At 35.8% G+C, this 26,429-nt stretch overlaps 5 protein-coding genes across 5 annotated transcripts; 3 read left to right on the top strand and 2 right to left on the bottom strand.

Moving 5' to 3' along the window:
* Nucleotides 1–2,392: 2,392 nt before the first annotated feature.
* LOC110603924 lies at nt 2,393–3,006 on the top strand. The gene is made up of 2 exons (XM_021741931.1): nt 2,393–2,571; nt 2,616–3,006. Exons 1-2 carry the CDS (start codon nt 2,393–2,395, stop codon nt 3,004–3,006), a joined length of 570 nt encoding a protein of 189 aa, XP_021597623.1.
* Nucleotides 3,007–3,201: 195 nt separating this feature from the next.
* On the top strand, nt 3,202–3,969 carry LOC110603923. The gene has a single exon (XM_021741930.1). The coding sequence runs from the start codon at nt 3,202–3,204 to the stop codon at nt 3,967–3,969; it is 768 nt and encodes a 255-aa protein (XP_021597622.1).
* A 2,753-nt stretch (nt 3,970–6,722) lies between these two features.
* On the bottom strand, nt 6,723–7,699 carry LOC110604005 (mediator of RNA polymerase II transcription subunit 11). The gene is made up of 3 exons (XM_021742018.2): nt 7,543–7,699; nt 7,346–7,462; nt 6,723–7,254 (listed from the first exon to the last, which is right to left on the bottom strand). Exons 1-3 carry the CDS (start codon nt 7,597–7,599, stop codon nt 7,078–7,080), a joined length of 351 nt encoding a protein of 116 aa, XP_021597710.1. The 5' UTR covers nt 7,600–7,699; the 3' UTR covers nt 6,723–7,077.
* Nucleotides 7,700–7,790: 91 nt separating this feature from the next.
* LOC110604006 (mitochondrial pyruvate carrier 4) lies at nt 7,791–10,125 on the top strand. Its single transcript, XM_021742019.2, has 5 exons — nt 7,791–7,945; nt 8,662–8,760; nt 8,997–9,049; nt 9,480–9,553; nt 9,846–10,125. Exons 1-5 carry the CDS (start codon nt 7,891–7,893, stop codon nt 9,889–9,891), a joined length of 327 nt encoding a protein of 108 aa, XP_021597711.1. The 5' UTR covers nt 7,791–7,890; the 3' UTR covers nt 9,892–10,125.
* A 287-nt stretch (nt 10,126–10,412) lies between these two features.
* On the bottom strand, nt 10,413–24,617 carry LOC110603918 (hybrid signal transduction protein dokA). Its single transcript, XM_043951862.1, has 3 exons — nt 24,133–24,617; nt 11,260–11,403; nt 10,413–10,820 (listed from the first exon to the last, which is right to left on the bottom strand). The coding sequence occupies exons 1-3, from the start codon at nt 24,478–24,480 to the stop codon at nt 10,668–10,670; spliced, it is 645 nt and encodes a 214-aa protein (XP_043807797.1). The 5' UTR covers nt 24,481–24,617; the 3' UTR covers nt 10,413–10,667.
* Between the last annotated feature and the right edge of the window lie 1,812 nt (nt 24,618–26,429).

The following is a 26,429-nucleotide window of genomic DNA, read 5'->3' as shown; positions in this document are numbered from 1 at the left end:
TGTTAATTGCATGAAGAGATAGAGAGATCCAATCCTAACTACTCAAACGCATGAGATGTTGTTAGATCATACAATTTCCTTAGTTTTTACACCAAGTGTTCTTATGTTTGAATAATCCAAGCAATTACGGACTTAAATCATCCAAACTAACATATTATTACCTTGCAATCAAGAATCAATTGGCCATATTGATCAAAACAACATAGCAACAATGGAATTAAGCATGAGATTGCATGAATATTGAACAACCAAAATATAAAGAATGTTTGATCAAGTCTCCCAATCCATAAAACAACTAAAGTATCACCTAATCTTCAACTAGAATAAAAGATTTCAGCCTCTCATGGCTGAAACAAAAACAAAAATAAAAGAAACGAAGAAAGGTAGAAGAAGAGATGTGAATCCCGTAGGTGTCTCCCAAGGGGAGTGTAAAGAACATGTAGAGGCTTCTTATGTGGCTTGTTATAGTTGAAAAGTGTTGCCCTAGGTCATACTTACTGCCCAAGAGGTGCTTGCTACCCAAGTTGTGTCTGAAAAGGAAAGAATCGCGTTGCACGGCTTCAGAAGGAAGGCTGCACGCGAATGCTCTGCGGAAGGAAGTTGGTGCTCGCGGTTTGGTCTCAAAAAGGGAAGGAGGCCAGATTGTGCTTCCTAAATAAGTTTAGATGCTGACCTCGCTTCCTAATTAGTGTAGAGGCTGCCCAAGATGTTGCCCATGCTCAACTTGCTGCCCAAGTTGTTGCAGAAAAGGAAGGTGGCGCGCAGATGGCTCTCAGAAGGAAGGAGGCGCGCGCTTGGCATTCAGAAGAGGAAAGGAGCATACCTTGAGCTTGAAAAGGAAGGAGGAGTGAATGAAGGCTGCCAAAAGAGGAAGAAGAGGCGTGGCTTGATCTTCAGGAAGGAGGTGCGCGTGCGAATGGCCTTGAATAGGAAGGAGGCGCGCAGATCAAGCTCTGCAGAAGAGGAAGGCGCGCGACTTGCTTCTGACTAGGAAGTATGAGTTGTCCAGATTTCCTATTTAGGTAGAGCCTCTTTTGAATTATGAATCTGGACTGAATAAAGGCCAAGTGCATATTGAGATCTTGCTTCCTGAATAGGAGAATCTGCTGAGGTGTCTGCATATCTTTAAGTAAGGAAAGAAAGAATTGCGATTCGAATTTCGAACAATCAGCTGACTGCACTTTCCTTTTCTGTCACTTTCCATATTTGACCTCACCTACAAGGAAAGAAGGATCTGCAATTTGAATTTCAAATCTTCTGTTGATTGCACTTTCCTTTTCTAACACTTTCCTTGTTTGGCACTTTCCTTATTTGGCTTCACATTCTGAAAAAGGCAAGAAAGTTCTGCAGTTTGAATTTCAAACAGTTTGTCAACTGTGCTTTCCTCATCTGGCCCTTTCCTTATTTAGAACTTTCCATATATGAAAACTTTCCTTATTTGAAACTTTCCATATTTGACACTTTTTGGCAGTTTTAATAGCATTTTCTCTGGATTGTCTCTTTACACCTAATATCTGCAAAACATGATTAAAACCACAAAATTAGGCAGAAAAGATGTAAATAAACATCAAGAACATAGTGATAAAATATACTAAAATATGCTCTATCAGAAACATATAACTGAGTTTATACGAGCTAAAGCCCAGTTCTTTCACCTCCTAAACCTCCGTGAGATCTTCTGGAAGCAGCGGTCCAAGCAATTTTGGCTTAAGGAGGTTGATGCTAATACTCATTTTTTCCACCAGTTTGCCAGTGCTCGGAAAAGGAAAAACACGATTGTCAAACTGCTGGATGATTCAAATGTATGGCGGGATAGGAATTCGGGGCTGGAGGGTGTGATGACTGATTACTTTGACTCTTTTTACTTCCCACGGTTGTAATTTTGAACATGTACTGCAGTGTGTCCCAACGTTGGTATCACAGGATCAGAATGCTTCTCTCTTAACGCCATACAATTGTGATGAGGTAAGGTCTGCAGCCTTTTCCATGAAAATTGATAAATCCCCTGGGCTAGATGGTTTCAATCCTGGTTTTTTCCAGCAGTATTGGGATATTATTGGAGATGATGTATCTAGTTTTTGCATTGAGTTTCTGCATTCCAGGTTTATTCCTCTGAAGTTGAATGAGACGGCTTTAGTTCTGATTCCAAAAAAGTTTGTGCCAGAGCGAATGAGCGACTTGCATCCTATAGCCCTCTGTAATGTGGTCTATAAGATCATCACTAAGATGATAGTTAATCAGCTTAAGTCCATTTCTGCTCACCATCATCTCGGAGAGTCAGAGTGCTTTTATTGCTGGTCGAAGTATTCAGGATAATATAATCTTACCTTTTGAGGCCTTGCATGGTTTTAAAGTGCATCAAAGGAAGAAAGAGTTCTTTGGGGCCCTCAAAATGGATATCAGCAAGGCCTATGATAGACTTGAGTGGGGTTTCATTCGGGATATGCTTTTTCGACTGGGTTTTGCGCAGCAATGGGTTGCTTTGCTGTTCTCTGGTATCTCCACTGTTCGTTATTGGATCCTACATGATAGCAAGGAGTTAGGCCCTATTGTTCCTACAAGGGAGTTGAGGCAAGGAGACCCCTTATCGTCGTATTTGTTTATTCTTTGTGCAGAGGGGCTTTTCCATCTCCTGCAAAATTGTATGAACAATGGAAGCCTTATGGGTATAGGGTTTCTCGGGGTGGCCCGCAGATTTCTCACCTTTTTTTCGCAGATGATAGCCTGATCTTCTTCAAAGCAAATGTTCAGGAGGCTTTGGAACTCAAGCGTATCCTTCGCATGTATGAAAATGCGTCTGGACAGGTGGTTAACTTTCAGAAATCATCTATCTTCTTTAGTAGGTACACTCCTGTGGCTCTTCGGGACTCTGTTTGCTTAGTGCTTCAGGTTGAGGAGAAACTAGATTTTGGAAATTATTTAGGACTTCCTTCTCATGCTGGGAATAATAAGAGGGAAGTGTTCAGTTTTGTTAAGGATAGATTGTGGAAAAGGCTGAATTCTTAGAAGCATCGGGCGTTGTTTCAAGCAGGTAAGGAGGTTCTTTTAAAAACAATCCTCCAAGCTTTGCCGAACTATGTGATGAGCTTATTTTTACTTCCTCGGACTCTTTGTGATGATCAGCAGTGCATGATGACTAGATATTGTTGGAGTAAGGGGGCGGATCAAAATCGGGGTATTCACTGGCTGGGTTGGCACAGAATGGCAAAGCACAGATCTGATGGCGGGCTAGGGTTCAAAATTTTTCATACGTTTAACTTGGCCATGCTTGGGAAGCAGGGCTGGCACATTATCACTAAGCCTCAGTCCTTAGTGGCCCGTGTCTTTAAGGCTCGCTATTTTTTGACAAAGTCTTTCTTTGAAGCTCCTTTGGGAAGTAACCCTAGCTTCTTGTGGTGCAACATATGGGAAACTCGGGGTCTGATTCGAGCCGGGGCTTACTGGAGGATTGGGAATGGTCGGTTAGTTTCAGTCTGGGGGCAGCTCTGGTTGAGAAAGTTGCCTGAGTCTCTGGTTTCCACAATCCCTCCTCCAAACTATGCTGGAATTGTTGTTTCAAATCTCATAATTAACCACAGATGGAACGAGAGTTTAATTGCACAGATGTTCAATAAAAGAGACAGAAGTTGTATTTTGAACATCCCTCTTAGTCCTTTATCGTGTTCTGATGCATGGTGCTGGAAATTTGAGTCCAAAGGTTATTATTCGATTAAGAGTGCATATAGGCTCCTGGTTGATGGCTTTCAACATAGGGAAGGGTGCGAGATATGGAAAAGGTTTTGGAAAGCTAAAGTTCCCCCAAAAGTGCTTAATTTCTGCTGGCGGGCTCTAGTTAATGCTGTCCCTTGCCTCTTGTCGCTTCAGTCCAAGAGAGTCCCGGTTGATCTTTCATGCCCGTTGTGTCATGCAGCCCTTGAGAATGTCTTGCATATTATGATTCAGTGCCCTTTTGCCGCAGCTGCTGGTTAAGCTCACCGTTGGGTTGATCTGCGCCTTCTACATCCTCTTTAAATGAGTGGTTTTCTCTAGCATTCTCTTCTGCTTCTGTGGAAAATGCCTCCCTTATGCTAATGATCTTATGAGCTTTGTGGCAAAACATGAACAATGTTGTGTGGAAGGGCCAGAGTCAGATTGCGAGTGGGGTGTTTTTCATGGCTCTAAATTTTTTGCAACAATGGAAAGCAGCCCGTGTCGATTCCTCAGTAAGCACCATTGTCGACTCGGCTCGCCCGGTCTGGTCTCTTCTGCCGCACGGTTGGATCAAGGCGAATATTGACACCTTTTTAAGCTTGCAATGAGGTTCGGTAGGCTTCGGTTGTGTAATCCATAATGATGATGAGAGTTTTGTGGCTGCTAGAGCAGACTCTTTTTATAGCCAGATGGATGCAAAGTGTGCTGAAACTATGACATTTCGGGAAACATTGAGCTAGATTAAAGAGTATGGTTGAGATTGAGTCCTTTTCGAATTGGATGCTCAAATACTTGTGATGTCAGTTAATTATGCTTTATTATATGATTTATCGTCTTTTACCCTTTTAGTTCAAGATTGTAAACTGCTTCTATCTAGTTATGAGGAAGCAAAATGTGTTTTTGTTCATAAATCTGCAAATAATGTTGCTCATGTTTTAGTAACATCGACCCATTATGAGTCGGGTCAAGGAGTTTGGATTAATATTTCTCTTTCTTATATTGTTTCTCTGGTTTTTTTTTTTGAATCGACGAAGTTTTCTTATCTTTTCAATAAAAAAAATCCTAAATTCAAACTACATAATCAAGAAATTATTTTCTTTTTCAACGCCATTGGATTGATACTGGAGATACGAAACAACCTCCTTAGAAGATGTCCCTGTTGGTGGAGCTCCAATTCGTCTTTGCGGACTAGGGCTTCTTTAGGTCTCCTGGGCTTAGTTATTAACTTTGATCTTTTTCTTTTTACAAAATCGTATACCTTTCATTTATCATGTTTTATTTAAAAATAAAATAAAATAAATTTTATAAAATCATGTATAATTTTTTTTAAATTAATATTTTTTAAATTAAAATGAATTAAAAATTTTCATTCTAAATAAAAAAATCACAAAAAAATCAATTGAATAAATTTTTACAAAGTTCTTAATTTCTAAGACTCATCGATTGTGCTAAACTTTTGGCTTCTGTTTAACAATGAACTTTATCTTGGAAAAAAAAATTTAAAAATAAAAAACCTTACTGGACCACTTTAATGATGGAAAAAAATTAAAAAGAAAAATAAGAAAGAGCATCAATAGTGTTAAGATTTGTTTGGCATTAAAGTTTAAGGTTAAAAATTTGCTTTCAGAAAATGTATTGTTTTAAATATAACTAAAGAAATCATTTCATTAGTTAGTATTATTGTAATTAAAACATAGTTCGAAACTAGAAATTTAGGAAAACTAAATTTAATTAATTATATTGTTACATTTTAAAAAATAGAAATGATAAAAATATATATATATATATATTTACATAAAATCTAATTGGTTTGTTTCTCACAAATAAAGTCTAATACTTTTATTTTAAATAGTATTACTTATTATTTATTTTGTCACGCCTTATTATATTTTAAATAATATTATTTATTATTTATTTTGTCACACCTTATTATTCGATTAGATCATTTTTTCCGATCAAGTCAAGGGAATAATAGTTAGGCAAATGAGTAAAAAATATTTTAAATTTCTAAAGTACCCTTATTTATTTTTTTATTTTCGCTTTGTCTCCTTTTCTCTTCGTATTTCCCACACTTTTCCTACCATAATCACATGTTGCACCAGTCAAAACACACATTTTGAAAAATAAATGAATGTATTGCTCGGAAGAAATAAAGTAAGATACTATTATTCAACTTCAAGGCATGAAGCACCACACACCTACACCTAAAACGCCCAAAGGCAACAGTTCAGAACTACGAAGCCGACTTGTTTCTAGGATTACACATGGATGTGAAAGTTAAGAACACCTAATTAGGAAAAAGGGAATAATAAAATATGATAAATATGAAGTGGCGAAGGCATCAAACTAGTCAACAACACTGCATTCAAAGGGAAGTCGAACCAATATCTCAGCATCACCTGGATCGACCTATTTGATTCTAAGTCCATGAAATTGTAGCTCCATCTTACTGCATGTTAACATGAGGTTCACTGTATCCTCCTCTCCCACGTCCAGGGGAACAGTTCTCAACCTCCATTTTCATGCTCGACGACAAATACATTTCTTCTATAACTCTATCCCTTTCCTCATCTACCACCACAACCCATTTCCTCTCACCATTGACACTGGTTTTGTGGACTGAATGAAAATATGATATAGGGTAGTCAAACTGAGAAATTGACAGTGAAGGGGACATAGAGAAAGAAGACGTAAAGTTTAGGAATTTACTTTTAAATAAAATATTATTGATTTAACTAAAGGCAAAAGGGTTATTTTGAATTTTTAATCTTCACTAACGTGGTTGGACTGAATGAATATAGCAAGGGACTAAACAATTCATTCTTCAAAAAATAAAAGAGACGTACATGTTATGACATGCTTAAAGAAATGAGTTTTAAAGGAACAGCTTTATCAGTGCAAATGAATGTGCAAATCAAAGCTGGAACATAATTATGAAGTTGTATAGGCACATCAGCAAGCAACCAAGCACACAAATTTTGGTTCAGTTCTAATTTATGAACTTACACAAATTCAATTGAATTCTACTGTTTGATATAATATAACTTAAAATTTAAAATTCAGTTGAATCCCACATAATCATGTTTTGCATCATTTCATAATTGAAATTCATTCGAGTTCTAGAATTGAATTCAAACTAAATATACAAAATATGAAATTTAATTTAATATTGTAATGGAACAAACACAGCGTAAGAAAAATTGAGCAAGAGGTTACTTTTAGACGAAGTCCAAAAAGAAAGATAGATGATGATCTTATATCAAAATTCGGGATCCAATGACCTCGAGCAATCTCCAAAAAGAAGGTTCTGGATCAAAAATAGTCAGCTCCACAGAGTCAAATTACCTGCTGAAATTTGTAAAAACAATTGCATCTCCTTCTACTTCTTCAAATGGCATCATGATATTGATCAATTGCTTGTTTCATGGCATCCAATTGCGCAAGCACATGCTCCAATTTCTTAGAACAGATTTCATTGGAAATTCTACAACTGTAATCACACTTCTCAAATGGACGGTACTCGCATGCACTCTTGATTTCATCGCGCAGAGTAGACTGGATGCCCTGTTTGTTTTTTGGCACCGAAATATTAATCAAAACAAACTATTTTCAAGCCTAACAATTAGAAAATCAAAATCATTTCAAGAATCGAGACCTTGATCATATGCATGAACTCACTGCAATGGTTGTTGATGAATTCTTTTCGAGGACCTGTGGGACTGGCCAGCTCATCCATCACTCCTCCTGCCAGCTCCAAAACCCTAACTATTTTCTTCATCCCAAACAAATACATGAATCCTTGTCAATTTTATCATTTTTTTTTATCTAAAATTCAAATATAAGATCTCATACCTTTTCCACATCTTGAAGTCGCTGCAAAGATGAGGTCTGCGTCTGCGACGGATCCATGGTGGAGTTGTCGACTTCGGCACTTCTATCGTCTGCAACTCCAATCTCCGGGTACTTCTATTCTCCCCCTTAAAAAAAGTGATAAAACGGTGCGTTTGGTATGAGAGGCTTATGATCAGGTCGACTGATGGGAATAAAATCCCCGGCTCCACGTTTGCTGACGTGGCATCATATGATTGGATAATAGCGTTGAATAGTGGCTTTTGAATTACTGAACCAGCCACACATGAATATTTCCTCACCAAACTAACGCAGAGCGCAGATAGAACCGGAGACGAAGAAGAAGAACTCATGGCGGCTTCCAAATTACAAGCTCTGTGGAATCACCCAGCCGGACCCAAAACCAGTGAGTTAACTCTGATGGTTTTGTTTAGATCCTTTTTTTCCTTTGAATCGCTAAAAAGGTTTTCTCTATGAGCAGAAAGTATCGTAAGAATATCTTATTTTTAAAGATGTAATGCGCTTTCGATTGATTCATATGGTATGCAACTCCTTCGATTTTTGTTTCAAATCAAATCCGTTTGTCCTTTTCTATTCACTCCTTAGTTTTTCATTTTCTTTTTCTCTTTTCTTCCCAGAAAAATCCAATTTTACGGTGTTTCTGTGGTTCAATTTCCCCCTGCCTGGACTTATATCTATTCCAATTCATTCTATTATTCATTGCATAAAGGCTTATAATTGAGAAAAAAAATTGCCTTTTATGAGAATCTAGATGCGGAATCTTGGGTAGGATAAGCTACATGTGCAAGCTCAACTAGATTATAAATTAAGCGATCATAGTTTCCTTTGCGTAGTAGGTCCACTATATGAACCCGAACTCCAATGCTTGAAACCACAGTTTCAGCAGTTCATTTTAGAATTTTGTTTGCTCATTATGTTAATTATGGTATGACAAAACTAGCAATGGCAACATATGAGCGTGGGACGCCTTAGATTTTTATTTTCTCATCATCTATTTGGAGCCACAAAACTCTGTTACCAGGAAATGCATGATCTAATGTATAAACTTTGATGTTTGGTTGTGAAATATTTGGCTTATGTAAATCAATTTACATTCTGCAGTTCACTTTTGGGCACCAACATTTAAATGGGGCATCAGCATTGCTAATATTGCCGATTTCTCTAAACCTCCTGAAAAACTTTCATATCCTCAGCAAATAGGTATGAACTTATTATCTTTAATAATTTCTTTAACTACATTTTTATATTTTCCTTTGTTCCTCACATCCATTTTTCTTCATGTGTCCGTGTCCTTGTCCTCTCATTAGCATCACATGTGCACACAATGTCACTTTTATTTTGCATATAATAGTGTATGCTTGAGGTTAAGAACAAAGCTTTATGTTCCTTCATATATTTTGAAATATGGTAATCTTATACTTGCATTTTGGTTTCAGCGGTTACAGCCACTGGGCTTATATGGTCACGCTACAGCACTGTAATCACACCGGTAAGTTTGACATTGATGAAGTGTATTGCTGTTTTGAGATAAAACAGCAGTACCTTTTTTTCTTTTTTGAAATGGGAAAAAAAAAAAACAGCAGTACCTTGACAGTGTCATTTGATATTTTTTCTGAAGCTATATATCTTCTAATGTGGCAGCTTCCTTATATCTTTCATGTCATGCATATTTATGTAGCTCTTGCTTATAGTATGGATCGTTCTTGTTATTGTTAAATATTATCTTTCATGTGACCCTAACTTGTTTCAAATTATTTTTAGCTTAGTTGAGTTGAGTGTCTTCCAGCAAGCCTGGATGCACGTGTTTGACTTGTTTGTTTGGTGATCTTTTGAAATGGGTGATTGCTGAGTTTAAATTTACTATCTTGGAGAAATCTTGGTTAATTTTTATTCTTCTTCACCTTTGACATGAAATGTAGAAAAACTGGAATCTGTTTAGTGTAAACGTTGCAATGGCTGCAACAGGTCTCTACCAACTATCACGCAAATTACAGTAAGTATTGAACAAATTATTATTATCATTATCATTATTATGTTTCCATGCAAAATTGATAATCTTGATGCTTTGAAAGCATTGGCATATGAAGATTAGAACCTTTATTTTTTCCTTTGAACTTGAGATCTCCTAAATCCTTATGAAAGATATTAAGCCTAAATGGTTTTAGTTGTAATACGTCCGAATTAATTAGAGATCATCCTTCACTTTCTTGCTGTAATATATTTTCAGATCTGCTATTGCCTATATCTCCATCAGAAACTTAAAATTCTGTTCTTCACATTTCCAGGCATGATTACTTTCCAGAGGCAGAAGCTGCTGCTGCAAAAGAATGATGATGAAAATCTGCTCAACTTCCTTTTATGCCCTGCAGTATTAAAGCCACATTGCCTTCTTGCCTAAAAAGTAGTTGAACATTTCTGTCTGTTATTGATATTTGTTCCTTTGGGGCTTTGGATGCTTGAGAATACTATGATGCAGAAATTGTAGGTGAAAGTTCACTATTGTGCTTAAAAGGCCATTATGAACCGTTAAGTGAGTGATTGACCAATAAATTTAAGTTAAAAACAGACTAAAGGCTACCAGTGTGCTCTTTGAATTTGCCTACTTTCATGAGCAACATTACAATGTTTAGTTGGAAGTAGGCTATCACGCGCAGTGCCTACATGCAAAATTGATGACATTAACGACTCCTTGGCAGAGCAAACGAGCACAAACCTTAAACAGGAGACTTCCAACAAGCACTGATGCGATGAACAAATGAGTACAATTTTCTCCTTTAAAATATGCTGTATGGCTTTGTCTTCTAGCACTCCCACGTCTAAAAGATATTCCACCAAAACCAGGGGAAAAAAAGTAAACAGGAGGAAAAAATTTCAGCTGTTCAATAATGGGAAAGAAAATTTAATTGTGATTGATATTACAATCAGCTCAGCAAGGGAGCATCAAATGGACTAAAGTACATGCACCTGCCACTCGAGTATATTTTCCCTAAAACAGTTGTGGACAAAAATAAATTCATAAGAGAAAATTGTCTCCAAATCAGCAACAAACAATAGGTTGTTTTTCTTCTCATCTGCTATGTGTCAAATAATCTCAGGAACACCTTCAATCATGTTCCTACACTACTCGAGTTCAATCTTTCCAACTGCCCATCTTTCGACCGATCTGGTTCTGAATCAAAGTCGTCATCATGAGACTTCAAGCCCAGACTCAAATCCAAAGTGCTTTCATTCAGATCTTGTCGCACCACTTGACTGTCATCCTGAAACCAAAGATAAGCCAGCATTAGATGGATAATACGAAATTGAAAACAAAGCAAGTGTCAAACAGCTCAAGGGGGTGTCTCAATGAGAGCCAATTAGCTTAGCTGATAATTTCTTGGTGTTGAAGCAAAATAGCTTGAAATATCCAAGATGGGTGCTTTATAAAAAAGGGGGAGGGCAATCTCATTTTCTAGACCATAATAACCCATTAATTCACGCTAAATTCAAAGCAATTTTTTCCTTCTTTTTTTTAACAGTTACCGATTTCAAGAAAATTACCAGCGTCATTTCATTTAGGTAAAGACATCATTTTCCATAACTCCACGAAGACTTTCCAACAAATCTACATGTATGAATCACTTTGTGCTTTATCAATGGGTAACGAAAAGACATAACAACAGTGGAACAAGGAGTCTCAAACAGGTATTAACCAGTTACCTGAGTTTCTTCCATAGGTACATCATTAATGTCAGGTTTCTCGTTGAAACCATCGCCTTTTGCAATTGGCTCAGTATCACTCAGTTTAGCTTCGTCTTCAGCCTTCTCTGCAGCCTCTTTTTTCTGTTCCTCTAGCAAATAAACCTACATTGTCAAACAACCAAAAGAAGTTTTGAACCTGGGCTTGATGACAACCCAAAAGAATAAAAGATGGCAAATATATCGTTCTCTTCTATTCTCTTAACCTTTCATTTCTCATGGTAGTACATTATAACACACGTAAACTGATAATCAGCCTTCTGCCTCTTTTTTTCCCTTATTTCCTTTTTCTTTTTTATAAAGATTCATTATAGCATGGAAAAAACTCTCGCAAGGTAATGACAAGCACAACATATAGAACTCAAACATGTCGATTTCCAGCAATACTCAGCATGCTGGGGCAGTGAAACTGAGAAAATATATAATGCTTAATCTACAAATCAAAGCAGAAAATATTTTTCAAATCATCTTGAGTCCAAATTAGGGTAAGCGGCCTTAATACAACATCAAGGTTGCTGCATTATGAATTAAAAATCAAGACTTCAAAAGATAAAAGGCCTCATGGCAACATAAGAGGAAGGCTGCATCTCGAATCACATTGTGCACTGAATCACCTTTTCTTAGTTCAATTACCTCACCCTAAGGCTGAGAAGAATACGGTTATAACTGAAAAATCAAACCAAAATGATTTAATTTGGTTTTTTTACTTGATATTGTGGTAAGTGATTTCAGAAAATTCTGGGTTTTCGATTTAGTTCGGTTTGGTTATTTAAGCTAAAAAATCAAATTACCTGAACCAAATGTATATTTATAAACCATATATACTCCTATCCATTTTATATCAATACACACTGCGAGTTAAGTTTGCAAAGTTACCCAAAAACCCCAATACCTTAGCCCTTAGGTTTCATCCTTTTCCCTTTCTCTATCCTATCGTTTTGAAGCTTATTCTCTTAGTCTCTTGTGGGATAATCTCATCTCAGTTCACAATATTCATATCTAGATGCTTGCCCCACCATTGACTTGCTTCTACAAAATTTCGTCTTCGATTGTTCTCGCCCCTCCATTGCACAACTGTCACTTCCTTCTCTGTCTTCTTCTGCTTCTTCTTCCCCTTGCTTACGCCTTCTTTTCTTCTATTTCCGATCTCACACATGGCAACAAGCATCAGCTTCTCCCCTTCTCATACCTGTGCACCGATTCTCCTCATATCTCATACCTTCACAAGCATCAACTCTTCTTCAGTTTCTGATCTCACCCACAGCAACAAGTATTGGCTTCTCTCCTCATTCCGATGACAACAAGCATACTGACAGCAACAACTCCTCAAAAAGCACCATGCGAAGTCAAAGATGAAATGAGATTTGTCCAATTACGCCCACATTTTCAACGGGCTGGGATTATTTCCTTTGGTGCTACATGTTGCATTTCATGTATTTTTATTGATAAATTGGGATAGGTTTTCCATTGCATGTGGATTATGCTAATTTTTTGTGGGTTTTGAAATTTCTATATAGCTGCTATTTGAAGACGATTAAAAATTTTAGTGTGAAATTGTTATGACCTTATTTTTGTGAAAGTGTAATACAAGGTATACGGGGAAATCGTTAAAACGAGCCAAGTCAAACCAAATTGAAAATTTTCGGTTCATTTCAATTTGATTTTTCTTATATTTTGATTCTCATTATTTTTGAAATTTGGTTTTCAGTTATTCCATTTCAGTTCAAAACAGAACCGACTGATTGAACACCCCTATCCCCAACCACCAGAGAAGATAAATATTGATACATAATTATCCTGCCAATGTGGGACAAAACCCTTAAAAATGCATAAGTCCAGCTGTGAAGGATATTGATACCACCATATCATATTTAACATACAATAATGACATGGAAATAGTGGGATGAAGCGCTAAAAGTATATATCCTAAAAATAGCAATGTCCTTTATATCTCTACCCATCTGTCACGAAATTTCTAGCATAACAACTATAACAAAAATACAACTCAGTCTAAAACCAGTAGAACAGAATTTAATATAAATAAATTCCATACGGTCAACCACACATATCAATAGAATAATAGAAAGATCTTCCAAAGCTCCATGCAATTTAATGGATGTTGATATATGTATAAAAAGAGTTGGAAGGCTACTAGAGAATCATCCAAGAATCATTCTAATACAATGCTCAATTTCCCTCTTCCTTATCTCCTTTTCTCTATATTTTCTCAATACCTTTCTTTTGTTATGTTCTCTTCTCTATAATTACTTTCTTTTCTTAGTAACTATCTTATTAGTATTTCCATCCTAACAATTGGCATCAGGGTTTTTTTTTTTTATGGCTTTACTTGTAAATTAGTCCTTTATAGTTACAATTGTTAAATTTCACATTGATTTGGGATGGAAGTAATATACCCCTTGTAACCTTGCGCACTCATCCAACCTTGAGCCAACTTTTGAACGTGAGTTAGTGATATAACATATTTTAGTCCTTTTTATCTTGATATTATTGATGATTATTTACATGATTTCTGCTTAATTTATTGTTTTTAATATTATTTTGCAGAAAATAGTGTAAAAGGACATTTTGGAGAAAATCCCCCCAAAACTGCCTTATTTGGAGCAAAAGAGAGCAAGCCTGCCAAGTTGAAATCAAGTCAAGCTAAATATGGAAAGTTCTAAATATGGAAAGTGGCAAAGAAGGAAAGAACATTCAGCCAAAGCAATTTGAAATTCGAATTTCAAATCAGCAAGTTGCCTTTTCCTTATTTAAGAAGCCATATCTCAAGTTGCCATAATTGAGGAGCCAAACAAGGGAAGTATTTTGAAATCCAAATCTTCAAGATTCACATTCAATTATTGGATTTCAAGATCCAGCTCATTCAAGAAGCCAAATCTTGAAGATCACATGTTTCCCACTTCATGCCATGCACATTCAAGTTTCCATAAAAGGCTCCACCTTCCTCTTTAGTGAATGGGCACACTCCAAAAACGTGGGCAGCTTCTTGGACACACCTTGGGCAGTATCTTAAGGATCTTGGACAGCAATTAAAAGACCAAAGAGCCCCCCACTTGCAATTCAAGACATGCTCCACGTTTTTGCCTTAACACATGCACAAAGAAGGCACATGTTCAACCAAGGGCACTTTGGGAAGTCTCCAAAAGACTCATGGACACTAAAAAGGAAATAGGCAGCCTCTCAACTCCTATTTAAAGGCTCCAAGAACACAAGAAGAGACACAATTCATCTCCCATCAAGGGTTGATCAAGACCAAGGCTCTCCAAGCCTCTCCACCTAGTTCTTCATCTTTTTGCTTTCTTTTCTTTTATTTTCTGTTTTGGTTCAGCCATGAGTGGCTGAAACCTTCTTTCTAGTTGAGGATTGGTTGAAACTAAGGTTGTTTAAAAGGTTGTGAGATCTGAACATAAAGTGTTTGATTTTGATTTATTCAATATTCATGCAATTGTGCTTAATTCTAAGATTGCTTTGTTGTTTTGATCAAATTGGCCACTTGATTCTTGATTGCAAAGTTAATTGATTGTTGATTAGGATATTTGTTAGTCCGTAATTGCTGGAAATATTCTGATCTAAGAACACTTGGTGTAAAAACCAAGAAATTGCATGATCTAGCAACATCTCATGCGTTTGAGTAGTTAGGGTTTGGATCTTTCTTGTTCTTCATGCAATTGACAATTGTTTTGATGCCTATGGCCCAAGGACGTTCCTTGGCAATTTGTTGATTAGTAATTGGTTAGAGGACGTTCCCTAATCAATTTGTTCATAAGGAAAGACATGGTGGTGAGAAGCGTCTTCCACCCCCATAACCAACCTATTGAGTTAATCAAGATTACCATGTTTCAATTATCAACCCAAACAACCAAAGTGGATCCATATCTTCAACTAGACCTTTCTCTTATTGATTTCTCTCTTATTTTAAATTACTTGCTGTTTTAATTGCTTTCATTAGCTGTTAATCAAATCACTCTCAACATCCCCCTTTTTTTACTTTCCTTGCATTTATTTCTATTTCTCTTTGATTACTTGCCTTCACTTGTGCTTTCAATTAGTTCTATTGGTCTTGATTGAGATAAATAAATAGGTAATCGATTCTCTGTGGATACGATCCTTCACCACTGTCTACAGTTGTAAATTGTAGGTAACCAAGAAGGTTATTTTTGACCGGCTTCGACAACCGCTCCTGTCAAAAATTGGTGCCGTTGCCGGGGAATTGATTTTACTTGTTTGTTTATTTTCTTTCATGACCAGATTTGAATGCAGGGACACTTTACCCTTTGATCCAGAAATTGAACACACCATCAGAAGATTAGGAAAGCAAGCCGTAGAGCATTCTGCCCAACCTTCGGCCGCTGAAACCCACCAACCTTCGGCCACCAAACTTTCCTCACTCCAGCCCCCGCCCATCATCTCACCCAAGTAAGTCACCATCACAGATCTAAATCATGGACGAGGAAATTACACCTTTTCGCCTCGCGGAACTTTATGAACAAATCGCTGCTGCAAGAAGTTTTGTTATAGACCAAGCTGAACAAGCTCTTGAAGTACGTCCATGTTGGGGAGACCAACCAAATTATGGCTATGAAGGGGCTAACTACTACAAAGACTATCAAGCCCAAGCAATACCTCAAGATCCCAGAACTAATTTTCGTAAGATGTTGGAAACTTTGCACAATCTCCAACAGGAAGTGGATCGAGTAGCCGCCAAATGGAGAGAAGACATGGTAAGAAAAGAGGAAGAGCGTCGAGCTGATGAAAGATGGCAAGTGCTAGAACAAGCTGCTGAAGAGACACAACCAGAATACTGTTTGTCCAAACAAACGGATCAAACAGAACTTGTTGATAATATCATTGATTGTTTGAGCAAAGATGTTTCTGATATAAAAGATGATATTCTAACCAATGATTCATGCAGGGAGGCTAGCCAAGAAGATGATGAAAGACAGGAAGAACCAGAATTGAAAGAAACTGACTGTTGCATCCAACAGGTAGACTGCAGCCAAGCGCAGACAGAAGATATTCGGCCGCCAAACTCCACCATCTTTCGGCCGCCGAACCCAAGCAATCTTCAGATGCAAAATCTATCGCCGTAGTTCACTCCGCAAACTGAAGACCTTCGGCCGCCGAATACAGACATCCTTCGGCCGCCGAACCTCATTGCCTTTCAGACGCCGAATTCCTCACTACATCCTAGTTCGCGAACTGAATCCAAGTCAGCCATGGATCCAATGCGAACAGCCCATGCTCACAATGAACAAATGGTGTTCCAAGCACCTAAACCAAAGGAGCATGAAGATCAATGCCTTCCTAAACCTCCAGATAAGGTAGAGTTGGTCTTGCCAGATTTTAGCACCAATTTGCAGCTACACATGGAGAAACATGAACTGGAATTCAAAGTATTGCCCAATCATCTCAAAAATGCAAATATAAGGGCTAGAGGCACACCTCATCTGAAAGAGGAAAAGCTAATCATGTTGCTTCATGAGTACATGGAAAAAGTAGGATGGGCTATGACCAAATCAAGAGGAGTGCTACACTTTTTGCTCAATACAGTTGGGACGCTTTTTCCTTCCCCAATTACTTGAGCCTTGATCAAGAGGATCGCACCATGCACACCACACCCAGGGGAGTACTCAGTTTCCTTTGTTCTTTTATGTTTCTTATACATTGAGGACAATGCATGATTTAAGTGTGGGGGTGCATATCTCTGAATTTTTAATTTTAAATTTATTTTTGCTTTAGTCTTTAGTTTGCTTGCATTAGGTGAAATTTTTCATTTTTTTTAATTTTTGCTTTCAATAAAACACACACAACCACAACCTTCCTCTTCTTTTTGTTTTGCTCTACTCAAACTGATGAACTATGTTAGATGAGTTTTTCTTTCCATGACCCCATTGATGTGATAACTCTTTAAACTTATGTTGAATCACTTGCAGTGAGTTGTATTCATGTTTGAGAATTGCCTTTTGAATTGAATCTTTGAGTTTGCCATGGTGAAAAATATATTGATGACCCTCAATCGATTGAGAAAAATTAAAATTGTGTGAATGAACTTAACATGACTTGTTTAAGCACTTGGTGTTGATTTGCCCAAATCATTGAGAGAAAAAAAATTCAGCAAAGGCAAAAGCCTCAAAAGCACAAATCCAATGGTCAAAAGACTATGAACAAGGCTACTAGCCACTTGGATTGGCGACCAACTGAAAAATTCAAAAGTACATCAAAACTAGGTTGGTGACCTTTCCAAGCAAGATCTAAAGTGCAAAAAGCCTGAATAAAGTACTTCAAGGTAAGGGCAAGTCACACCAAAAGCTGGAAAAAGTCTTAACAATAATATGCATGATCTCTCTTGAGGAAAACAAATCCTAGCCATGGTAAGCAAAGGGAATCAAGGAAAAGAGGTGAGTAATCTTCATGCATATATTCTTCACTGCAATGCTTCAAAATAGGTGTCTAGAGTAAGAGCTTAAGTGGAAATAAGGATCTAAGGCAAGGGAAGCTTATTTGACTATGTTTATTTGCTTGAGGACAAGCAAAAACTTAAGTGTGGGGGTATTTGATAGAACATATTTTAGTCCTTTTTATCTTGATATTATTGATGATTATTTACATGATTTCTGCTTAATTTATTGTTTTTAATATTATTTTGCAGAAAATAGTGTAAAAGGACATTTTGGAGAAAATCCCCCCAAAACTGCCTTATTTGGAGCAAAAGAGAGCAAGCCTGCCAAGTTGAAATCAAGTCAAGCTAAATATGGAAAGTTCTAAATAAGGAAAGTGGCAAAGAAGGAAAAAACATTCAGCCAAAGCAATTTGAAATTCGAATTTCAAATCAGCAAGTTGCCTTTTCCTTATTTAAGAAGCCATATCTCAAGTTGCCATAATTGAGGAGCCAAACAAGGGAAGTATTTTGAAATCCAAATCTTCAAGATTCACATTCAATTATTGGATTTCAAGATCCAGCTCATTCAAGAAGCCAAATCTTGAAGATCACATGTTTCCCACTTCATGCCATGCACATTCAAGTTTCCATAAAAGGCTCCACCTTCCTCTTTAGTGAATGGGCACACTCCAAAAACGTGGGCAGCTTCTTGGACACACCTTGGGTAGTATCTTAAGGATCTTGGACAGCAATTAAAAGACCAAAGAGCCCCCCACTTGCAATTCAAGACATGCTCCACGTTTTTGCCTTAACACATGCACAAAGAAGGCACATGTTCAACCAAGGGCACTTTGGGAAGTCTCCAAAAGACTCATGGACACTAAAAAGGAAATAGGCAGCCTCTCAACTCCTATTTAAAGGCTCCAAGAACACAAGAAGAGACACAATTCATCTCCCATCAAGGGTTGATCAAGACCAAGGCTCTCCAAGCCTCTCCACCTAGTTCTTCATCTTTTTGCTTTCTTTTCTTTTATTTTCTGTTTTGGTTCAGCCATGAGTGGCTGAAACCTTCTTTCTAGTTGAGGATTGGTTGAAACTAAGGTTGTTTAAAAGGTTGTGAGATCTGAACGTAAAGTGTTTGATTTTGATTTATTCAATATTCATGCAATTGTGCTTAATTCTAAGATTGCTTTGTTGTTTTGATCAAATTGGCCACTTGATTCTTGATTGCAAAGTTAATTGATTGTTGATTAGGATATTTGTTAGTCCGTAATTGCTGGAAATATTCTGATCTAAGAACACTTGGTGTAAAAACCAAGAAATTGCATGATCTAGCAACATCTCATGCGTTTGAGTAGTTAGGGTTTGGATCTTTCTTGTTCTTCATGCAATTGGCAATTGTTTTGATGCCTATGGCCCAAGGACGTTCCTTGGCAATTTGTTGATTAGTAATTGGTTAGAGGACGTTCCCTAATCAATTTGTTCATAAGGAAAGACATGGTGGTGAGAAGCGTCTTCCACCCCCATAACCAACCTATTGAGTTAATCAAGATTACCATGTTTCAATGATCAACCCAAACAACCAAAGTGGATCCATATCTTCAACTAGACCTTTCTCTTATTGATTTCTCTCTTATTTTAAATTACTTGCTGTTTTAATTGCTTTCATTAGCTGTTAATCAAATCACTCTCAACATCCCCCTTTTTTTACTTTCCTTGCATTTATTTCTATTTCCCTTTGATTACTTGCCTTCACTTGTGCTTTCAATTAGTTCTATTGGTTTTGATTGAGATAAATAAATAGGTAATCGATTCTCTGTGGATACGATCCTTCACCACTGTCTACAGTTGTAAATTGTAGGTAACCAAGAAGGTTATTTTTTACCGGTTTCGACAACCGCTCCTGTCAGTTAGGTCCGCCACATTTTTTTAAGATGGTAATAAAGCTTCCCCATCCAATGTCAAACTCTCACAAGTATTTCACACTTTAGGTGTTAGGTCATGGGCATTAGGGGATGTGTTAAATTCCTCATTGATTTGGGACAAAGGTAATATGCCTTATAAGACTTTAGACACTCCTCCTCGACTTAGCTTTTGGAGGTGAGTTAGGCCCAAGCCATTCTCTTAAGAGCAACTATGCTAGGTCTACTATGGTGAGTCATGAGGTTGTCATATTGGCAGAGGTGGGGGAACAAATGAGCTCTATTTTAGCTAGATTTTTTAGGCCACATGGAGTCAGACATGATGAAGAAGGGTTAGAAAAGATGTTCAAGAGTCCAAAAATCCTATGGAAAATGCCATTGGGGATTTGAAATCCTTGATCTTGGGTCTTAGAGGGGATATGGAAGAAACTTCCATTGGATCTTAGAATGGAAATGGGTTAACAGTAGAGGAAAATCGCCATTACCAAAGGAGAATCTGCTCTGGATAAAGAGCAGAGCAACTTTAATTATGTGGATGACTCAGGTAATCTTGATAAGATCCTCAGTAAAATTGAGCTAACTACTTTTAATGGTGCAGTTAGACGAAGGCATGACCAAAAAATGTGCTAAGTACTTTGAGGTTTATATATCCCTAAGGACAAGATGGGTATTGCAAGTTTATACTTGATTGATAGGGTAGATTCTTGGTTTAATAATCGAAATGTGTGGGAAAAATCCAAATCTTGGAAAGAATTTGAAGCAAGCAGCTCTCTGAGCTTTGGCAGGAACTTCCTTGGACAAGAGCTCTTCAAGTTCCGGAGGCGCCATGTGATAATAAACACCAAGTGATTCCGTTTCAGTTTCCAGCTCTACATTCTGGTCCACCTCCCCCTTGGATGGAATTGTGCGGGACATTTTCATATGTCGGCAGGCCTACATGGCACGAGGCGCCTGTAGTAGATTTGGAGATTCAGTATAAGAAGATATTATGAAGTAATTGTGAGATTGAGGTAGGATGGTAAAATGGAAAAGTACCAAGGCAATTTTGAAATTCGATAATATGGATGGAGAGAGCTATGGAGAATGATGTTTTATTTCAAGTTTCATGGGACTTGAAAGATGGTATTAGATTAATAGTGGGAGTGTTGAGACCTAATACCATTGCTCAAGTTTGAGAGACTAAAAGATTACAAGAGCAATTAGTTAGCTATAACAGGAAGTGTATTCCCTTATCTAGACCTATTACCACCCTCATTAGATATTTTGTATCATTTATGAGCTCTATACTCGAAAACCTCTTAGTTATCCATCTACGATTTTAGAACCCACAACTACTACGACCTCTCACTAGATCCAGCAGTAATTCTGTTAACCAAAATCCAAAACCAATGAAATAATCCACTCATCTAGCCATCATAAAATCCAAGCCTTTTTAAGTGCGGGAATATGTATTCCCCTAGCAACTAATGTAAACCAAAAGCTGGAATAGCTATTGCAGGAAAAAAAGGATGATGAGGAGAAAGAATGATGTAGTAGAGGAAGAGGAAAAATTACCCTAAGTGTCAAGAGGAGATGACTCTATCTGTGATTGCTATAGAAGCAATCAAGGTCCAGGATTGCTATAGAAGCAATCAAGGTCCAGGATTGCTATCCATTGAAGTGATTGGGCATTACAGGCATAGGCAATTTGTGATATTGATGGATAGGGGAAGCACAAATTACTTCCTGAATGAGAAGGTAATAGATCTTAAAGTCTCTCTTGTTTAGGTTCTTTTCTACTATCATAGCTCAGTTAGTAGGAAAATTTGTAATTTTGCTTTTGTGCATCACTGTAATGGAAGAGGAAACAACAACTCTAATTTCCTATGAGGATTTTAGCCTTAGGAAGTTTTGACAAGATCTTAAAAGTTGACTGGCTTAGGACCTTCAATCCTTTTCTATTATTATTATTTTGAGGCATTGCAATTATTGTTTAAGAAGGATGGGAAGCTAATGATATTGTAAGGATTAAAAGATGCAGTTGTCTCTCCAAAGTTACTCTCATGTGTCGATGCGCAGCAACCGATGCATAAGCAAGGGGCAGATCTTTCTACTCCTTTGTTTTACATCCATCCTCCACATGCTAGTCACATCTTATGTCTACTTTCAACACTAAACCTAGAGGTAATATTCATATGCCACCTTACCGTTGGACAACTACAAGCATTTATTTGAAAACCCAAAATTCTTACCGCCATTTCATCTCATAATCATTATATACAACTACTGCCTTCCACCCGAAAAATCAATGTAAGACCATATAGATACCCCCATTACCAAAAAGTTGAAATATAAAAGTTAGTTTCCAAAATATTGGAGCCTTCAATAATACAACCTAGCACTATCCTATTTTCTTCACATGTTATGTATCATTAACCACATTCCATTTGCACAGTTGTGCATGTTATTAGTGGTGTAAACAAGTCTAGCTTTGCATATTTCAGGCTCGGCAAATTTCTGAGCTAGTTCAAGCCTTCAATAGACCAATTTCATAACAAACAAATTATATTTATCTAGTAGTTTATTATCTAATGATTGCTATACCAGGCTTCTACTTTAATTAGAAATACTATGATTGTATGAAACTCCAATGTGTAAGGATTTCTCTTTATTTAATAACAAAAGTAGATTAATTAAAAACACATGTGAGATCTAAGATTTCCTCATTAACAAGTCTAAGGTGTTAAGCTCTTTCCTATCCATCGTTCCATGACAAGATCCATGACCCAAAATCATAATACAAATAGTCAGCTTCAATTATACTCCTACATGTTACTTCAAGCAAAATTCCTTGGAGAGCTAGAAAAGCGATGAAGCTAGTTTTTTTTTTCTTTTTGAGAGTGTTTTAAAAGAAAATCTTCTTTCTCCACAAAAAACCAAGGGATCTAGCCCTAGATACAAGATGTACGACCCAATTACACCGGATTCATCAATAATATCGACAACAGTTGAACAGTATACCTTACATCTCCATATTCTAATAATGATCCAAAAGTACTTGATGCAATCACATGCAATTGAATAACTATAAACAAATGATGGACAAAGTTGTTGGAGTTTAGTTTCAATAAAAAGAGCCAATACACAGCCCCATAAGTTCAGGTATAGATTTGATGATTATAAAGCATAAGCTTATCAACTTCAATTCCCTTAACAATTATATCATATCTCTCAAAGTCTCATCAATTTTTTTTCGATGAATGTATTCCTTTTTCAAGGAATTCAAGAACATTCTGAAGATACACCAAATATAACTCACAACAAAGGGCAACTATATGACATGGCTTTCACCATAATACATCTCTAATTTCCAACATGATATGTTTGTAATGCTAAATCTATTGACTCATTGTATTTTTGGCCATTTAAATAATTGTTAGGACATTATGGGACCAAACTGTTACATCCAAACGGGAATCTATCAATAAGCACTCTCATTGGGACCTAATGTAGAACAGTAATTTAGGGCATTGCAAAGCTAAAACTAAAGTGCCCCACTTCTCCCAAAGCAAACTAAACCAAAACCGCCATCTCTTCCTTCAAACAGACTAAAATTTGCTTTAATTATCCAGTAACCAGAATTTGTCTCACCATTTATCTAAGCATAAGCAGATAACTGATTGAAAAAAAATGGTAGATTAAGTGATCAAAATCAACATGCCCACAACAACTCATCACCGGTCAAACCTGGACTCGCTTCCAGTGCTGTTTTAACTTCTAAGGCATGAAAAGGAAAAAAAAAAAAAAAAAAGGAGAGAGAGAGAGAGAGAGAGAGATCTGATTAATGCACCAAATGCAACTGATTAACTAAAAGTGATCACACAAGAAAGAATCATTGACTGAACTGATCTAGCAACACCAGTTTCTAAAATACAAGTTACATGGTATCTTAGATGTAAAAGTTATGTAAGGTTTTCCATTCCAGTGCTTCCTTCCAAAGTTCTACACCTATAACCGTACAGCTCAACTTTATCTAACAATGAGATCAGTTCATAAATAGTAACGCATGAAATCCTACTCCCTATGAAATTAAGAAGGTTTGAGATAAAGCCAACACCAATTAAATGCAATCATAATCTACATATCCAAGGGATATGCGTAAAATCCCAGAAGAAACTCACTTCCCCGTTAATTTACATATAAAAAAAGGCTATAGAAGGTGCAATTCTTTGCTACCATGTCCAGTTGTCTACAATGTGCTAGCAAGTTCACCGAGTTAACTACGAAATAAAGCCCTAATACACTGTTCGCACAAATGCACCTACCCGGATCTTAAAGAATCGAATTTATTAAAGAATTACACTTCATCCCGCTCCCGCCACCCCCCCCCCACCCCCAACCAAAAGTAAAAAAAAAAAAAAAAGAAAGAGGGGAGACCGTAACAGTAGAGAAAAACAACCCATTGCAAATCCGAAATAATTTTAATAAAGGAAAAGAAATAAACAATACAGCGGCAAATTAAGGACTAAAGAATACCGGAATGTATTTGAATTTACGCCTAGGAGGCTCCTCCGGCAGCGGCGCAGCGTCTTCCTTAAGAGAATTCTTGTCGCCATTGGTATTATCGCCATTAGAGTTATTGGCGTTGTCCTTGTTGCTTTGAGTTAATGGGGTCCACTTGTAAAGCAGGAGGTGAGAACCGTTATTACCGTTAGTGGTAGCATTGGCGGTGGCGTGGATGTGGTGATTTTGAGAGTGATTGCTGTTGTTAGATGGGGAAACGTGGACCCAACTCTTCTTCCACTTCCTCACCGGCCCATTGAACACCGTGGCCGGTCCGTATCGAGTGGAGGACCGCCCGAGTCTTGCCCCTACTCCCTCCATTTTTACGATTCAAATCGGGGAGGGTGCAGGATCGATTCAAAATTGTAGCAAATAAAGGAAAATTTCTTCCTCCCTCTCACCTCTCTTTGATTTTGGGTTTTTTTCCTTATTCTACTGGAGAGTAAATAGGACAGGTGGCTGTTGGCATTGGGTATTTTCTGGAGGTTTCCATCAACGGGTGGAATTGGATGTAGACGGTACTTGATGGTACTGTTCTAGGGAATAATCAGAGCCGTTAACTCTTTTCGCAAAGGCAGGTTTGGACGATTGCTAGATGATTCATTATTTATAAATCAAATTTATTTATATATAATTTCATTTTTGGATCGCGTGTCGTATGTATTTATCATTACAGTACACACACGTACTTTATTTTTTACATATATTTTAAAAAAATATACTAATTAATCGGTAAAACTTTAAAACTAATAAATTATCAGTTAAAATTTTTCAAGCACTTGAAAATTAGCTAAAAATCATTCAAACTATAGTCAGTCAAACAGATATACTTAAACTCTTAAATTTAATATTACATTTTAATAATTAAATTTATAAATAAATTATATTAAATTTTATTATTATAAAATAAATAAAATAATTCCTAAAATAAATAAAGTACTATTTAAACGTTTTAAGAAAATTGAAATTTAAAGTTATTAAACAATTAATTAAAAAATCCTTTACATTAACTAAAACCATAAATAATTTATATCTTTTTTTTCATTAACTAAAAATCAAACATTAATATCAAAATATTTACAAAAATTTTTAAAACATCTTTAAAAAATATAGAACTATTATAATGATATATATAATAAAAACAGAAATAATTATAAAATATATTAAAATTTTAAATACAATTTTCGATTTAAAATGTGCTACAAATTAATTGAGAAATTAATAAATTGAAAAATCTCTTATAATTTTTTATTATCTTTAAATGACTTTAATTGTTAGAAATTCTTATATTTTTCATAGCTTTTATTAGTTTTATTAAGAAAATATATAATAATTTCTTATAAATTAATCTTTCAATAATATTTTTATTATTTATCTTACATATATAATATTATTTATAATTATAATAATATTAATATATTTTTAATGGCACTTATACGTTTTAAAATGAGATTATAAGATTAAAATTTAGTGTGTAGCGAATGGAAAAAGAAAAGGTAATTTTAAATTCCTTTTGTGTTTTTTATAAGAATTATTATTTTTACATTTTTATAACAAAATTTAAATATTTATAAATATTTATTATTTTTTATTTATTTCATAAAAATTATTTTTTTATTTATTTCATAAAAATTATTATTTTTTATTTATTAAAAGATTAAACTTTATTTCTTAGTACAAATTTACTCTTAAAATATAATTAAAAGATCAAATCATTATTTTTAAAGTGTGAATTATTTTATTTTTAATCAATTTTATTTTATTTAGACTTATTTAATTTTTTAATAACAGTTTAAAATTAAATTTAAATAAAATTATGAAATTTAATAGTTTTATCTTTATTATGCAGTTTGGGGATAAATTTAATATTTTTATTATTTATTTATTTAATAGATCTATAGTCGAACCGAATTTAATCGAGTTTTAATAAATTTAAACTCTATTAAAAATAAATTTAAAAACTCGAGTTCAAGTTAAAATTTGACTCAAGTTTTATTTATAAGTTCGAATTCGATTTATAAAATAAATATTAAACTCGAGTTCAGTTCAAATTTGATTCCTAATAAATTCATTTATCATATATTAACGAGTTAATTCAAATTCCACTAAAAAAATTTAAATTTAACTTATTTATATTCGAATTTGAGTTCAATTATATTATAAACGAACTCTCAATATAATTCAAATTTATTTATAATTTAAATAAATTTGAATTATAAGTACATTAATAGAATTTTAAATTAAATTTTTTATTTAATTAAAATTTTTCA

Source organism: Manihot esculenta, chromosome 16 (assembly GCF_001659605.2).
Source record: "Manihot esculenta cultivar AM560-2 chromosome 16, M.esculenta_v8, whole genome shotgun sequence".
Taxonomy (NCBI): Eukaryota; Viridiplantae; Streptophyta; class Magnoliopsida; order Malpighiales; family Euphorbiaceae; genus Manihot; species Manihot esculenta.
The sequence above is the reverse complement of the archived record's forward strand: the minus strand, read 5'-3'. Positions and strand labels throughout refer to the sequence as shown.

What these genes read in the sequence shown, in the direction of transcription:
- LOC110603918 (XM_043951862.1), bottom strand. Translation starts at nt 24,480, where the DNA reads ATGGAGGGAGTAGGGGCAAGACTCGGGCGGTCCTCCACTCGATACGGA. An exon ending in GTAAATTCAAATACATTCCG is followed by an intron (nt 11,404 to 24,132) that starts GTATTCTTTAGT and finishes TTGACAATGTAG; the next exon opens with GTTTATTTGCTAGAGGAACA. An exon ending in TACCTATGGAAGAAACTCAG is followed by an intron (nt 10,821 to 11,259) that starts GTAACTGGTTAA and finishes CTTTGGTTTCAG; the next exon opens with GATGACAGTCAAGTGGTGCG.
- LOC110603923 (XM_021741930.1), top strand. Translation starts at nt 3,202, where the DNA reads ATGGCAAAGCACAGATCTGATGGCGGGCTAGGGTTCAAAATTTTTCAT.
- LOC110603924 (XM_021741931.1), top strand. Translation starts at nt 2,393, where the DNA reads ATGGATATCAGCAAGGCCTATGATAGACTTGAGTGGGGTTTCATTCGG. An exon ending in GTTCCTACAAGGGAGTTGAG is followed by an intron (nt 2,572 to 2,615) that starts GCAAGGAGACCC and finishes TTCTTTGTGCAG; the next exon opens with AGGGGCTTTTCCATCTCCTG.
- LOC110604005 (XM_021742018.2), bottom strand. Translation starts at nt 7,599, where the DNA reads ATGGATCCGTCGCAGACGCAGACCTCATCTTTGCAGCGACTTCAAGAT. An exon ending in GACTTCAAGATGTGGAAAAG is followed by an intron (nt 7,463 to 7,542) that starts GTATGAGATCTT and finishes TTTGGGATGAAG; the next exon opens with AAAATAGTTAGGGTTTTGGA. An exon ending in AGTTCATGCATATGATCAAG is followed by an intron (nt 7,255 to 7,345) that starts GTCTCGATTCTT and finishes AAAAACAAACAG; the next exon opens with GGCATCCAGTCTACTCTGCG.
- LOC110604006 (XM_021742019.2), top strand. Translation starts at nt 7,891, where the DNA reads ATGGCGGCTTCCAAATTACAAGCTCTGTGGAATCACCCAGCCGGACCC. An exon ending in TTCATATCCTCAGCAAATAG is followed by an intron (nt 8,761 to 8,996) that starts GTATGAACTTAT and finishes TTTTGGTTTCAG; the next exon opens with CGGTTACAGCCACTGGGCTT. An exon ending in ACAGCACTGTAATCACACCG is followed by an intron (nt 9,050 to 9,479) that starts GTAAGTTTGACA and finishes CATGAAATGTAG; the next exon opens with AAAAACTGGAATCTGTTTAG.